Source organism: Stegostoma tigrinum, chromosome 35 (genome assembly GCF_030684315.1).
Source record: "Stegostoma tigrinum isolate sSteTig4 chromosome 35, sSteTig4.hap1, whole genome shotgun sequence".
In the NCBI taxonomy this organism is placed as follows: Eukaryota; Metazoa; Chordata; class Chondrichthyes; order Orectolobiformes; family Stegostomatidae; genus Stegostoma; species Stegostoma tigrinum.
In genome coordinates, this window is record NC_081388.1 from 10517415 (window position 1) to 10530557 (window position 13143).

Genomic DNA, 13143 nt, shown 5'->3' on the forward strand with positions numbered 1-13143 from the left:
TCCTGTTTTGTGGTTCTTTATATCAGCACCAGAAGTGTAGTGTTATGTACAATAAACAGCTACAGGAACAATGAGTACTACCTATCCATGCCAATTGTTCCACAACACTTAAGGCTTCCTCTTCTAGCAGCTTCAGAGTTATTTGATAGCTGTAGCAAAATTAAAGGAGTTTTTTTCAAATGAATTACATTCACATGCTATGCCCAACTTGTCTGAACAAATTCTTCTAAACAAAATTTTAGTTTTTGTAGTGTTTATTTAGCTTAAATGGATACACAACCTTCAGTAACATGTACAGCAGTAACAGTTTTGAGGCATCAGCTTCCAGTTTGGTTTATTTAACCTCAATAGTTCAAGAACCAAAAAAAGAGTGAAAAAGTTTCAGTCAAATTGGGCTGCATACACACCTTTTAGAAGCTTTATCTAAATTTATAAACAACTCCCAAGTACAAATATTAGTAAATAGTCCTTTACAGCTGTGCACAATCAAGTATACATTTAAAAAAATATAAAAATGCAATGTTTACCTCCTTACTGTGTTCCACTGACCCCAGCAACAGAAACTACACAGCTCAGAGGACAAAATTGAGCAGCAGTAGTGTTTAAGAGTGTATTATGAACTTGGAAGCCTCATGTCAAACTTGAACACAAATTTCACCATAGCTGCCAAAGAGTGGCTTTGGATAGTAAGCAATTTTGTTTCTAACAATTAGTTAACAGGGCATTGACTACCAGCAGAAACAGGGAATGGAAAAGCCACTTAGTTAAAATAAGGTCTTTACATAGCCAGCTGGAAAATGGAAGAATGAATGTCTGCTTCAAAATGACCAGTGACAGATTTGTGCACCTAGGAATTACCACAAAGCAAATCATATGCATAAGCTTGACAGCTATGTCCTACCAATCACATGATTAGAGGCAAAAGTTTCAGTGCATAGGCTATATAGAACACACCATTAGGGGACTTTTATTTGTGGATATATCCTTGCCACAACAGCTGCATTTACTCTCATTCTAGCTCATTTTTTTTCTGAAAAAAATCAAGTTTAAGCCATATACTCCTACCAAACGTTTGGAGCTTAACTAACCTCTGTCACAACTATGTTCTCTCACCACAAATTATTTTAAGTACTGAAGCTAGGGAAAGCATGAGTCATGGGTGAAAACTATTTTACAATAAATTGAAACTAAAATTTAAAATCTTCAAAATGCAGCTAATTTCAGGCCTAGACCCGTTACATCTACTTTAGAGATCCTTATTTTATGTGGAACTTGTTGCTTCAATATCAAAAAGCTTGTCCAATTATTCCTCAGCAACTTCACTTAGCTGATATCAGTGAAACTGTTTAAGACAATGAATTAAAATTCCTACTGTACAAGTGACTTTTAACCTGTTAAAATACAATTTGTACAAAAGCTGATATGACATTTTTTAAACTATGGGATGGGTTAATAGAATGGACTGGGGCACCTCACACCTACAGGAAAGCTTTAACACTTCAAAAGTTGTTTGTTAGAAAATGATGCATCCTTTAATATTTACATACCGGCAACATTTCCATTAATTGATACTGAACATTATTTGCAAAACAGATTCTCCTTCAAACAGAAACTAAATCACTGTTGATGCCCAATTCACAAATAATAGTTAAACAGGGAAATCTCTAGCCAGTGAGCATTTCTTCAGACAACATAGTTTGGCAAACCAGAACCTTTGCTGACAAATCTTGCGTCAAGTCATGCTTACGGTCACATGTTCAACTTAGATTCTAATCTATGACACCCTATGAAAAGATGTTTCCTTTGACATTAGCGAGAATTAGAAAATTTCAGGGAAGCAACAGTATTTAGACCACATGCCAGGTTATTCAATGGAAGTCACTAACTTGTTTTCACAACAGCATACAAGATTGACAGGGGAGGGGATTTTAAAATAATACTATTGCTCCAATTGGTATCTCTCAAAAACTGTCAATTCCATGTTTACCATAATAACACACATGATTATGATCTTACTCTGCAGAACCATTTGAATTGCAGAAATAATAAAAGCAGGAGGTACATGAGACTAGTCAGGTGTGCATGTTTGCCAATAATCAGCACTTGAGACACTAAATGTTGGACGTGTTACAGATGACAGAACAAGTCATCTGAAAGTTTGGACAAATGATTTTTAAAAACATTTCTTTGTACTGCAGGCTCTTAAAAAGGAGACAATTGCCAATAAGCACTGTAAGGATCATTTGTAATAGGGGCAGTTAATTTTGTGAAGTAATGCTTTAAAAGCTCCTTGGTAAAACTAAATCAGAATGTGTTTTCAAGGGTCTCAAAACTGATAGGTTGGATTGCATAACCTCTCATGTCTGTTCAACACAACAGCATGTTGGCAATGATACGCAGGGTCCCGGTAAATGAAGAAATATCAATAAACTACTAACCGTTTTTGCAACCACAAAGCACTGAAGGAAGCTGGAGTAAAAGTAGAAGAGAAAAAAGTACAGGCTCTGCAGTATAAAGATACGTAAGCTATGCATTTGAACTTTCTAAAAGTTCTTGGAATTCACTTTCCAAGTGAAGATCATTTACTTGATAGACACATGCCAAATATTCCAGATGATGGGTTATCAGTTTGCCCTCAAATCTGTGCCTAGTTAGAGGATCCCACGAACACCAATTATCAGATAACTGTGTCAACAGGCAAACTGCCTCATGGCATGCACTTAAATACGAGCATAGATCATACATCATTTAATGACCCTCAAACACCCACCACTACAACCCATTAACCAGGTGATTCAAGGGGGCTGGGAAATATTTGAACTGGGGGAGTGGATGTTCTACAGCCTGCATAAGAAACATTATGTGCATTTCAGGCAGAAACATTTCTGTCCAATTTTGCAACCATCTTGAATGTACTCAGATTCACTGCAGTTGAGTACCAGTTTTACATTTTAAACACTGCATGGGATGTGGGATAAACCTAGACAAGATTTCAGCAGGTTAGAGTCACCAGGTATTATCTAAAGCAAATCCTGTTCTTAGCTACTAAAGTAACATGCCAAATTTCCCCCAATCGTGAACAGAAAAGCTAACGAGTTCTGACCAAGAGTAACTTGTTCAACAGAGACTGCAAATTAAACCTAGAATCTTGCTGGCTTGCAAAACACTATAGGGCGATTTATGCAATGAGCCATTAGGAGACAGCCAACAAAAGGTGAGCACTAGGCTTATGACCGCACAGTCCTGAAAAAACCAGAAGGAATGTTTACATTTACTGGTTGAGCTCTACTGGGGATTCACTCTGTGCTTTGACAGGATTGTTGGAGTTGAATTCCAGGACCCTGAACAGTACCACATGATTTACTCTGCAGAAATAGTAAATGGCTGGCACATTCAAAACGAAACAACTTCGTGGAGTCCAGTGAAATTCTGCAAACAGACGCTGAGTCAGATGATCAATCCAATAAGGAACACCACAATAATTTACTTAAAGATTAACTTTTGATCACTCACTGTTGGTGGCTTTGCTTTCAGCTACTCAGTACCCCTGAAGTCTGGAATCCCTCTCTCAAACTACTTTGCTTTTGTTTAAAGCACTCATTAAAACCTCTTCCTGACCAAACAATGCATGGATTATCTTTTATCAAAAGGGTTACGCTGACCTGGAGATTAATATCCCCGTATCTGCACATGAAATACCGTAGTTACTTCTCAGATCAGTGTTTAGATAACTTGAATAAAAGCAATTACCAACCACTTACTTGACAGTAATGCAGCTTGATTTCCAAGTTCCCTATAACATTGCTCTGTACCCACAAGTTACCACCACATATTGTGGAATTCCACCATTCACTATGACATGCAAACCCAATCCTGGCATCCACCTGTTTCAACTGAGAGGGGGGTCAAATGAAGAAATTAACAAATGTCAATTTTTCTTTCATTTGCTAGGGCAATGTACCATCATCCAACCCCAATTGGACAGAGGCCATACAGTGGGATGTTTCTGCCAGATGGTGAACTGATGGTGCAAGAGGAAATGGTTTAAAACTAGCACCCTAAAACAAGAGACATTTACTTTTTAAACATCTCAATACAAGCACAAAGAAATTGAAAGCTACACAAGATGCAAATCCAGTTCATATTGTGGTAACATTTGTATTAAAAAAAATCAGGTTAAAATACAAACATAGATGAGAATAATATTTAACAATACATGCGAGAACAACAGGTTATAGTACAAGGAATAGTAAGCATTTTAAGAAGTTCCCTCTGCATCAATAAAGTAAGAAACCTGCAGCAAAATACAAGCACATCAACAATTTTAAGGTACCATCCTGCTCTAAGAAACTTTACACAGTACTCAGATTCCCAAAATATGCTTTTAAAATTCCTCTCAGACTCTTCGAAAAACAAAATGTGTACAATTGTTTTCTAGAGATAGTAGGAACTGCAGATGCTGGAGAATCTGAGATAACAAGGTGCAGAGCTGGATGGACACAGCAGGCCAATGTTTCGGGCCTTTTCTGAAGAAGGGTCTAGGCCTGAAACGTCAGCTTTCCTGCTTCTCTAATGCTGCTTGGCCTGCTGTGCTCATCCAGCTCTACAATTGTTTTCCAAGCTGGTTGTAAGAGTCTTCCTTTATCGCTGTCTAAACTTCTTCAACTCTATCACAAGGCTCACCTGCACACTAAGCAGTGACCTGCAAAAACACTTCAATTCCCAATAACAGTCAATGCCAATGACCCTGAATATTTCATTAAATTTTGGGGTATGAACCAGTCATTTCTACAGCAGTTTAGAGACTGACCACTGAAACATTAACAGGAATTTGCAAAACAGCTCGTGCTAATCAGACACACCAAAGAAAAATTTCCAGAAGGGTGTTTTGGTGTTTCCAATAGTACCTGCCTGCTCACTACCCCTGCATGTGTGGAGAGATGCAGCTTAAATCTAGATTTTTAATACCAAGAATGTAATCAAGATCTGAGTTTAATCTTGAATTTTAAAACCAGGGATGCAATCAGCATTTGAACCTGTGGAGAACTGCAGCCAACTCCGCAGTGCATGTTCTCCAAATACACAATCACACAGACTCACTTAGCATCCGAAGGCATGTAGCAGCAACCAGAACCAGGATTGATTCACACAAACTTTACAGAACCGTTAGGATCTCAGCTAAACTCAATGGTGAGCATTAATAAAGAGATGCTCCTAATTCTACAATGATGGATTGTGTCCCCCTGGGCAAATGCCAAATATTTTGCAGGAGTATGTAATATGAGAAAGCAGCACCAAGAACAACAGGTTTGGCAGTGGTAACAATTTTAGGTAATGAATTAACAGCATACATGATGTTAAAATGCACTGAATGTAATCTTTCCTAGAGCATAGTCACATTAATACACTAAAAAAAGCACAATATTAAAACTATATGCATCCAAATGAATAGTGAAAATGATTTAAACAAGACATAAAAGTCTGAACTTCCACCAATTCAACCAAGGAGTTTTTGTACATGTGTTGACACGGCAGTCCATTCTCAAAAACAAACCTTATTCCTGGGATACCAAACAACCAATTTCATAGCACCTTTGGTTATGAAGGTATATTTCATTACACTCCATGTTACAACAATACACAGTCACAGGAACAAACAGGTAACAAGTTTTTTTTGGTCACAGGGAGTCCAATTGCATTAGATGCACAGACTCACATCACAACACTGCAAATATAAAGTGACCACAAACAATAAGGTTTAATTGAACAGCATTAGCAGAACAAAACAGCCTTTTTCATCCCGCTTTCAAAACAAAAAGGGAGGTGGTCCTCAGACAGACAGGATTTTTATTTGGTTGTAAGCAGAGGAGGAAGAGGACAGGAACTGGAGTTTAATGAGCATCTTCCTAGTGAGCAGCCTTGACAGATCCCCTTCCCTTTCCTCCCCACTGCTACATTATCTTGCTTGCAGAGAATCAGTGACTGGTGCATTGTCACAGCAGCAGGAAGGACACTTGGAAGTGTTACCATTTACAGAGATGGAAAGTAAGCCCATCAACATTCGCTGAAGCAGTGATGCAAACATGTTATCTGTGGGGAGCAGCCCAGCAAGGGCTGCAGGGCCTCCAAGGCCCAAGTGCCCTGAAGTGGCATCTGTCAAAGCCTTCAACTGAGCTGGTCAGACCACAAGATGCCAAGAGGATCTCAGCTGTGAAAAGGAACACAGCTAAAGACTCTAAAACCTGCCTTTATAACTAGCTAAAAATCAACCATCATCCAGCACATACAAGAGGATGAAAGGGGAAAGAAAGCATCTTTACAGTTTTACTATACACTTACATTTTTATGTGCAGATGTACTGCCACTTTGTGACCAAAGCACTTCTAAAAACAAATAGGGCCTTTGCCAAATATTTAAAAAGCAACTAAGTATTAGGAAGCGCCCAAAAGGATAAGTATAAATATGTTACTGAAAAAAATGCAATTTAGTTCTTAGAGTCGGAGGAAAAGCCTGTCCTTTTAGACTGTCCAATTCATTCCTGTAACCATATGCCCACTGACAGCTGCCCCACTGAAGAATGTGGCTTGACCTATGCACAGGCATGATGGTAAATTGCATCAGCTGCAGTGTTGCAGTCATAAAAACCTTGACAACATGGAATACAAGTAGCAACTATTCAACAGGACTATGTTCTTGCTAAGCTGGGACATTCTACAGTATCCAAGATTCCCTTCTGTAGGCTGCATTGAAACAGACATGTCTACTTAGTGCTGTGTTGACAAACCAATCAGAATCAGAACTTTCCGCTTATGGTTCTGCATGGTATTGCACTGCTGACCTCTGATCAGTGACTACAGTCTGACAGCATGCAAAATAACTTCCATATCAAAGCCTAGGTACATCACAGCACATTGTTTAATACCAAATCAGCCTTGTACAGTTGGACCTCTTCTCTGCAAGGTTTGGATGACACACAGCCCAATGCGAGACCAGTAAGACTTGCAATCGCACAGTACATAGAGTGCGTAATGTCCAGATATCCACCTTGTAGTTACTTGGTTCTGCCCTCATTCATATGATCCACACTATGGCAGCTACCTGCGTATGGACTTCGTTTCTTTCCCCTGCTGGCCTTGATATGAGAAACACTGAATAGTGTTTCTCACTATGAGAAACACCTGCTACACTGTGGTATCAAGAAAAATGGCACAACATTAGAAGGATGGATTTTTAAAATAATTATTAACAATCCACCTTGAGCTTTCCTTCTCATCTCCCAAGGGAAGGATTGATCCATTACCTGTGAGCATGACAGTGGTATCAAATGGATCATACGTAAACGGTGGTTTTGATTCAGGTTATATAAATGCCAAAAACAATGCTGTGCAGCCCTCATCGAGCACTGCTACTCCCCTGAAGTGCACTGGGTACCTAACTGATTTTACATTGTATGAAATTAATCAGGGCTAAACTTCTAAGTGTGTGAGGCCAATGCAGAATTACTCTAAAGAAATCACCATAAGGCAGATATTTTCATTACTACACAGAGGTTTACACGTTCAAGGCAAAGAAGAATCTTTCCAAACTTGACTAAAACTAGAACATAAAATCGAGTGCGTCTTTGTGAGAGACTGCAATGGACATTCTGCCCCGAATGTACCCAAGTATCCACACAGGCAGCAGATTTGGCCTATTTCCCTGTGTCAGCAGACACAGAGATCTCTTCGCGGGCAGCCTCCGTCTTTGGAAAGTTCATGTCCAGGATGTGTCGCTGCAGATGTCTCACCCATTCTTCCTGAATCGACAGCGGACCATGGAACTCCACATCACAAAATCTGACCAGGAAGGAAGATGCATCAGAATTTGTTGATTCAATTAAAACAAAGCTTTTCAAAAAAACTGCCCTTTTCACTTTCTTTCTCCCAACCCAGCCACTAGTTACTACATACACAATCTAGATTAAGGGCATACCATCACGGTGGTGTGGACAGAATAAGGGGTACTGTATCATCAGCCACAAGCCAAGAGCCAAAGTTTTCAAAGGAAAGATATCCATGGAAGCTTCATTACAAGACTCTGGCAATGACAGTCATTTAAATTTTGACCTATCCTGAAATTGCTTGATTTAATCCAATGCACTTCATTGAACATTACAGAGACTAAAGACTGTATACAGCAGTAACAGTTTACTGATGTTAGTATCTGTTCAATTTACATCTAGCAGCACAGGTCCTGTTCGGTCAGCGTAAACCCGCTCCCCTTTTAACCCATATTGTGTGCACAGCGATAAAATTTTTTGAAGCCAAAAACAGGACACATTAAGTCTTGGGAGGCAGGCTTCATAAGAACAGACCAATAAGAAGCAAAAGTTGTTTCTCAGCCCTCCAAGTCTGTCCATCATTTAATATGTTTGTGTTCCAAATTCCACATTCTCATTTACCACCAATAACCTTGAGATAATTAAATCCACCACAACTTCAAATGAAAATTCAAGTGATACCAACTCAATTGTCTTCCGGCAGGAGTGTCCCAAACTTGCCCAACAATCAGAAAATATTTCCCCTCCTCTCCATCCAGAAAGGCCAACCACTCAATTTTTTTAATATAATGAAAAGTATCCCCTCATCTGAAGTCACCCACACGAGGTAACATTTTCTATATCCACCTTGACAGGGTGGATATAGAAAATCACTCTTCTGAACTCTACAAAAATATAAGTTCAGCCTCTCCAACCCATCCTCATTCAGGTGTTGAGTAGATTGGTGCCTGGAATCACCTTCAATGCATTTCCTTTATTCGGGAGACCAAAACGGCACACAGTATTGTAGCCTCATCAATGCCTTGTACAAGTGAGGCACAACCCCTAATTTGTTTTCAATCCCACTCACAATAATGGATAACATTCCACGTGTCTCCTTAATCACTTGCTGCACTTGCATGCTAACTTTTTGTGACTCATGCACTAGAACACCTAGATCTTTCCACATCTTGGAACTCTGCATGAGTTCTACCCTTAATTAATAGTTATTTTATTCCTCTTGCCAAAATGAAGAACTTATTTTTCAAATTACACTCCAGCTGACAGATTTTTGCCCAATCACAATCTATGTTGGTCTACGTCCTCGTGTCATCTTCACAAACACTTTTCTACTAAGCTTTGTGTCATTTGCAAAGTAAGCTGCCATGGCTTTGCTCCCCTCATCTAAGCCATTGGTAAAAATGTGTTCAACAAAACTGAGGGCCCAACAGAGTCTCCCGTGGGACCCAATTTGTCACATCCTGCCATATATGCATATTGCTGTTTTCTTCCAATTAGCCAACTAATTTTCTATCCATATTACTAATTTTCTCCTATACCATCAGTTCTTACTTTGCACAATAATCCTTTATGTAACATTACATCAATGGCAACAGACAAACAGGAGTGTGGGACAAGAGCAGGTAAAGGCGGGCAGTCATATTCTGATGAAATTGAAAAGCAGGGATCAGCTGTTTAGGTTTAGCTAAGGCCGACTTTAATGAGATAGAGACTGTCCACAATAAACTGGGAAAATTTGCTAATTGGTAAAGCAATGAAGAACAGTAGAGGACGTTTAAAGAAACATATAACACAATACAAAACCAGTTTACACCCTGACAGTGAAAATCTCCACTTCACAGAAAAAACACCCATGGAGAACTAAAGAGATAAGGCACAGGACAAAACTAAAAAGGCTTATGAACGTGCAAAAAACAGCAGATCCTGCTGAATGGGAAAGATATAAAAACCAGCAAAGGTCTTATAAGAGAGGCCAAAAGGGATAATGAAAGGAAAGTTGCCAGTGATATCACAATCAGCAGGAGGAAATTTTATGGCTACATAAAGGAAAAACAGATGGTAAAGAACCGTGTTGGCCCACTAAAGACTTAAAATGGAAACAAAAACAGAAGTTGCTGGAAAAGTTCTGCTGGTCTGACAGCACCTGCGAAGAGAAGTCAAAAGTTAACATTTCGAGTCTGGCGACCCTTCCAAGGAAGGGCTGCTCAGCTTTCCCAGCAACTTATGTTTTTGATTCTGATTTACAGCATCTGCAATTCTTTTGTGCTTTTATTAAGGCTGAAAATGGATTATATTGTCGATGAATACGAGACATAGCAAAGATGTTGAATAATTATATTGCCTCAGTAGATACAGTACAAAAGAAGGATAACATGCCGCATGTCCCAAAAATTAGCAGTGGATCAGAAAAAGGGACTGAATAAATTAACTTAAGTACAGTAATGGAATTAGAGTGACAAATCCCCAGGACTTGACGGTTTCCAACTGAGGGTGACAAAGGAAGTAGGGGAGGACATTAAAGATGTCCCAAGTGTAATCTTTTAAAGTGTCATAGATACAGAAGTCTTTCCTCAGGATTTGAAAACTGCAAATCACTTTTGTTTTTAAAGAAGGATGAGAGAAGAAAACAAGAAAACTATACGCCAGTTAGCCCAATATCTGTTGAGGGGATATTGGTGGAGTCTATAAACAAGATTAGGGTAACCCTGAAATTTTCAGTTATTCAGGGATAGTGAGCATGGATTCATGACAGGTAGATCAGACCTGATAAGCTTTACCAAATTTTTTTGAAGAGATCATTAAGGTAGTAGACAGGGAACATCTATGAATATTGTTTACATTTTTTAGAATTCACTCTCAGGATATGGCATCACTGACTCGGCCAGCATTTACTGCCCATCCTAACTGCTGAGGTCGGTTAAGAGTCGACTGCATTGCTGTGATGTGACGATGCCATGGCTTTGAGAGGTGTATTTTTGTTCGTTTTTAAAAAAAAATGAAGAAGGGTTGAGACAGAGGTATCAAGCAGTCTGTTCCAAGCAAAAAACGTTAACAGCTTGTGAGGCCTTGTGGCTTTTACAAAACAGTTCGAACAATCGAAGCAGCATGAAAGGGTACAGTCAAGCTTCCAAGCAATCAGGATTTTAGTTGAACTTTCAGTAGCTGCTGGGGTTCAGAAGCTGGTATACATCTTTCCCTGTTACATCAACACACTGGAGAATGTCTCACAGGCAGTCTATCTATTTTACTGAATTTGCCTTTGTCATGGGCGTGTTTACAGGATGTCACTATTGTGAAACAGCTGATCAGTAGTAGTTAACATAAAAGTTAAGTATTTTGATAGAGTTACATTAAGCCAATTTTTAAAAATTGTTATTTTGTCTATATTTTAACTGTGTTGTAAGAATAATGCCTGCTTTGATTCAAGCCTGGTAGTTTGACTAATCCAGTTGCATCCAGAATGCCTTACACTTGCCTGTAAAAGTAAATACCATCTTAATATATTTTAAGGGGTTTGAACTGGTCCATAAAACAGTGGCTCTGGAGTCATATGCAGGACAGGCCAGATAAAGACGATTAATATCCTTTAGGGAAGGAAGCAATGACCAGATACATTTTTCTGACAATGGATAATGGTTTCACAATCATAAGGCTCTTATTTCCAGATTTTTAAAAAACTGAACACGTCTCTGGATTAATAGTGGAGCAATAATACTATTAGGCCATTGCCTCCCCTTATATGGGCATCAAGAAGGCATTTGCTAAAGTCTCACATAACAGACTGCTAAGGTTGAAGCCTAGTGAACTAGGGAAAGTTATTGACAAGGTTGGAAATTTTGTTAAGGGTCAAGTGACAGAAAGGAGGGATAATGAGCAAATTAGCAGGATGTGATCAGTGGTGTTCCACAGGGATCTGTTAGTATCTCAATCATTCACATTATTTATTAATAACTTGGATAATAGCACAGAAAGGCATATATCCAAATCTGCTAATGGCATAAAGTTAGGTGGTACTCTCGACAGTGTAGCTTATGACATAAAATTACAAATGGATATTGATAAACTAAATGAATGGGCAAAACCACGTCAGATGGAGTTCCGTGTAAGCAAGTGTGAGTTATCCATTTTGGACCAACAAAGGATAGATCAGGGTATGGTCTTAATGATATGAAGCGGTTGCTCAATGAGACTTGGGGGTTTAGGTGCATAGACCTCTAAATTCTCATGTACAGGTGCAAAATATAATCTAGAAAGCTAATGGATTGCTAGCCTTAATATCTGGAGGCTTAGAGTACAAGGGAGAATAATTTATGCTAGTTACACAAAACCCTGGTTAGACCACACTTGGCGAGCAGATCTGAGCACTACACCATAGAAATAATGTATTGATTTAGTTTTGCAAAAATAATACCTGAACTTCAGGGTTTTAAGTCTGAGGAAGAATCACACAAATTTGGTTCATTTTCTCTTGAATTTAGAAGGTTAACCAGTTATCTGATTCAATTTTTAAGCTATTAACAGGTAAAAGGTAGGTTGAAGATAAACTATTCCCATTGGTTGGGATTCTAGAACTAGGATGCATTATCTGCAAATTAGTGAAAGTGTGTTCTGGGGGAATTTTAGGAAGCATTTTTACACACACAAGGATGACAGATGCTTGGAGTACTTCCACAAACAGCAGTGGATGTATGATCAGTTTTAATTTTAAATTTGAGATGGACAAATTTTTATTAAGCAAAAGGTATTAAGGGATATGGGCCAAAGACAGGTAATAAACAGTTAGGCCACAGATAAGCCATAACCTTAGTGAATGGCAAAACAAGCTCAAGGAGCTGAATGGCCCACTGAATGTTCTTTCAAGGCAGAATGATCATGGATGTCTTGACATGCCAGGGATTACAGTCCCAACTGGGGTCCCCTGATTGCTCAGTTCCCACCCTGAAGCCATTCCTGCACCGCAGCCTTTCTCTACCCTTATTATTCACATATAGTCAACAGGCCCTACTTCTGTCTTTCAAGTGACTCTGTACCTCTTCCAGTCGTGGCCAGTATTGATCTCTCGGAACACTTCCTGTCTATCTTCAATACTGCCAACCTTGAAGACCCATGGGAAATATAATGTGCTCCCGCAAAGGGAAAAGAAAGCTATTGGTAAGTATTTGCTATTTCTCATCTCTCTCCTAAAAATTCCATCTCCAGGATGAAGTGCAGCATAGCTTTTTTGGGTTTGCCAATAATAAATGGAAGATGATGGGTTAGAAATGTGAAGGGCAGCTTGAAAGGGAGGAGCTCCAGTAAAGCTTAAAAACCCAGATCTTCAGCAA

The 13143-nt window shown here is 39.0% G+C and overlaps 1 protein-coding gene across 8 annotated transcripts in view; it reads right to left on the reverse strand.

Annotated features, from left to right (window-relative positions):
* Positions 1 to 4144: 4144 nt before the first annotated feature.
* LOC125447520 (protein Wiz-like) overlaps positions 4145 to 13143 on the reverse strand; it is a 174048-nt gene continuing 165049 nt past the window's right edge. For all 8 annotated transcript variants that reach the window (XM_048521968.2, XM_059639878.1, XM_048521967.2 and 5 more), the window contains one exon: positions 4145 to 7835. In XM_048521968.2, the coding sequence (XP_048377925.2) occupies positions 7691 to 7835 (145 nt within the window). In that variant the 3' untranslated portion in view covers positions 4145 to 7690. The remainder of the gene's footprint in view (positions 7836 to 13143) is intronic.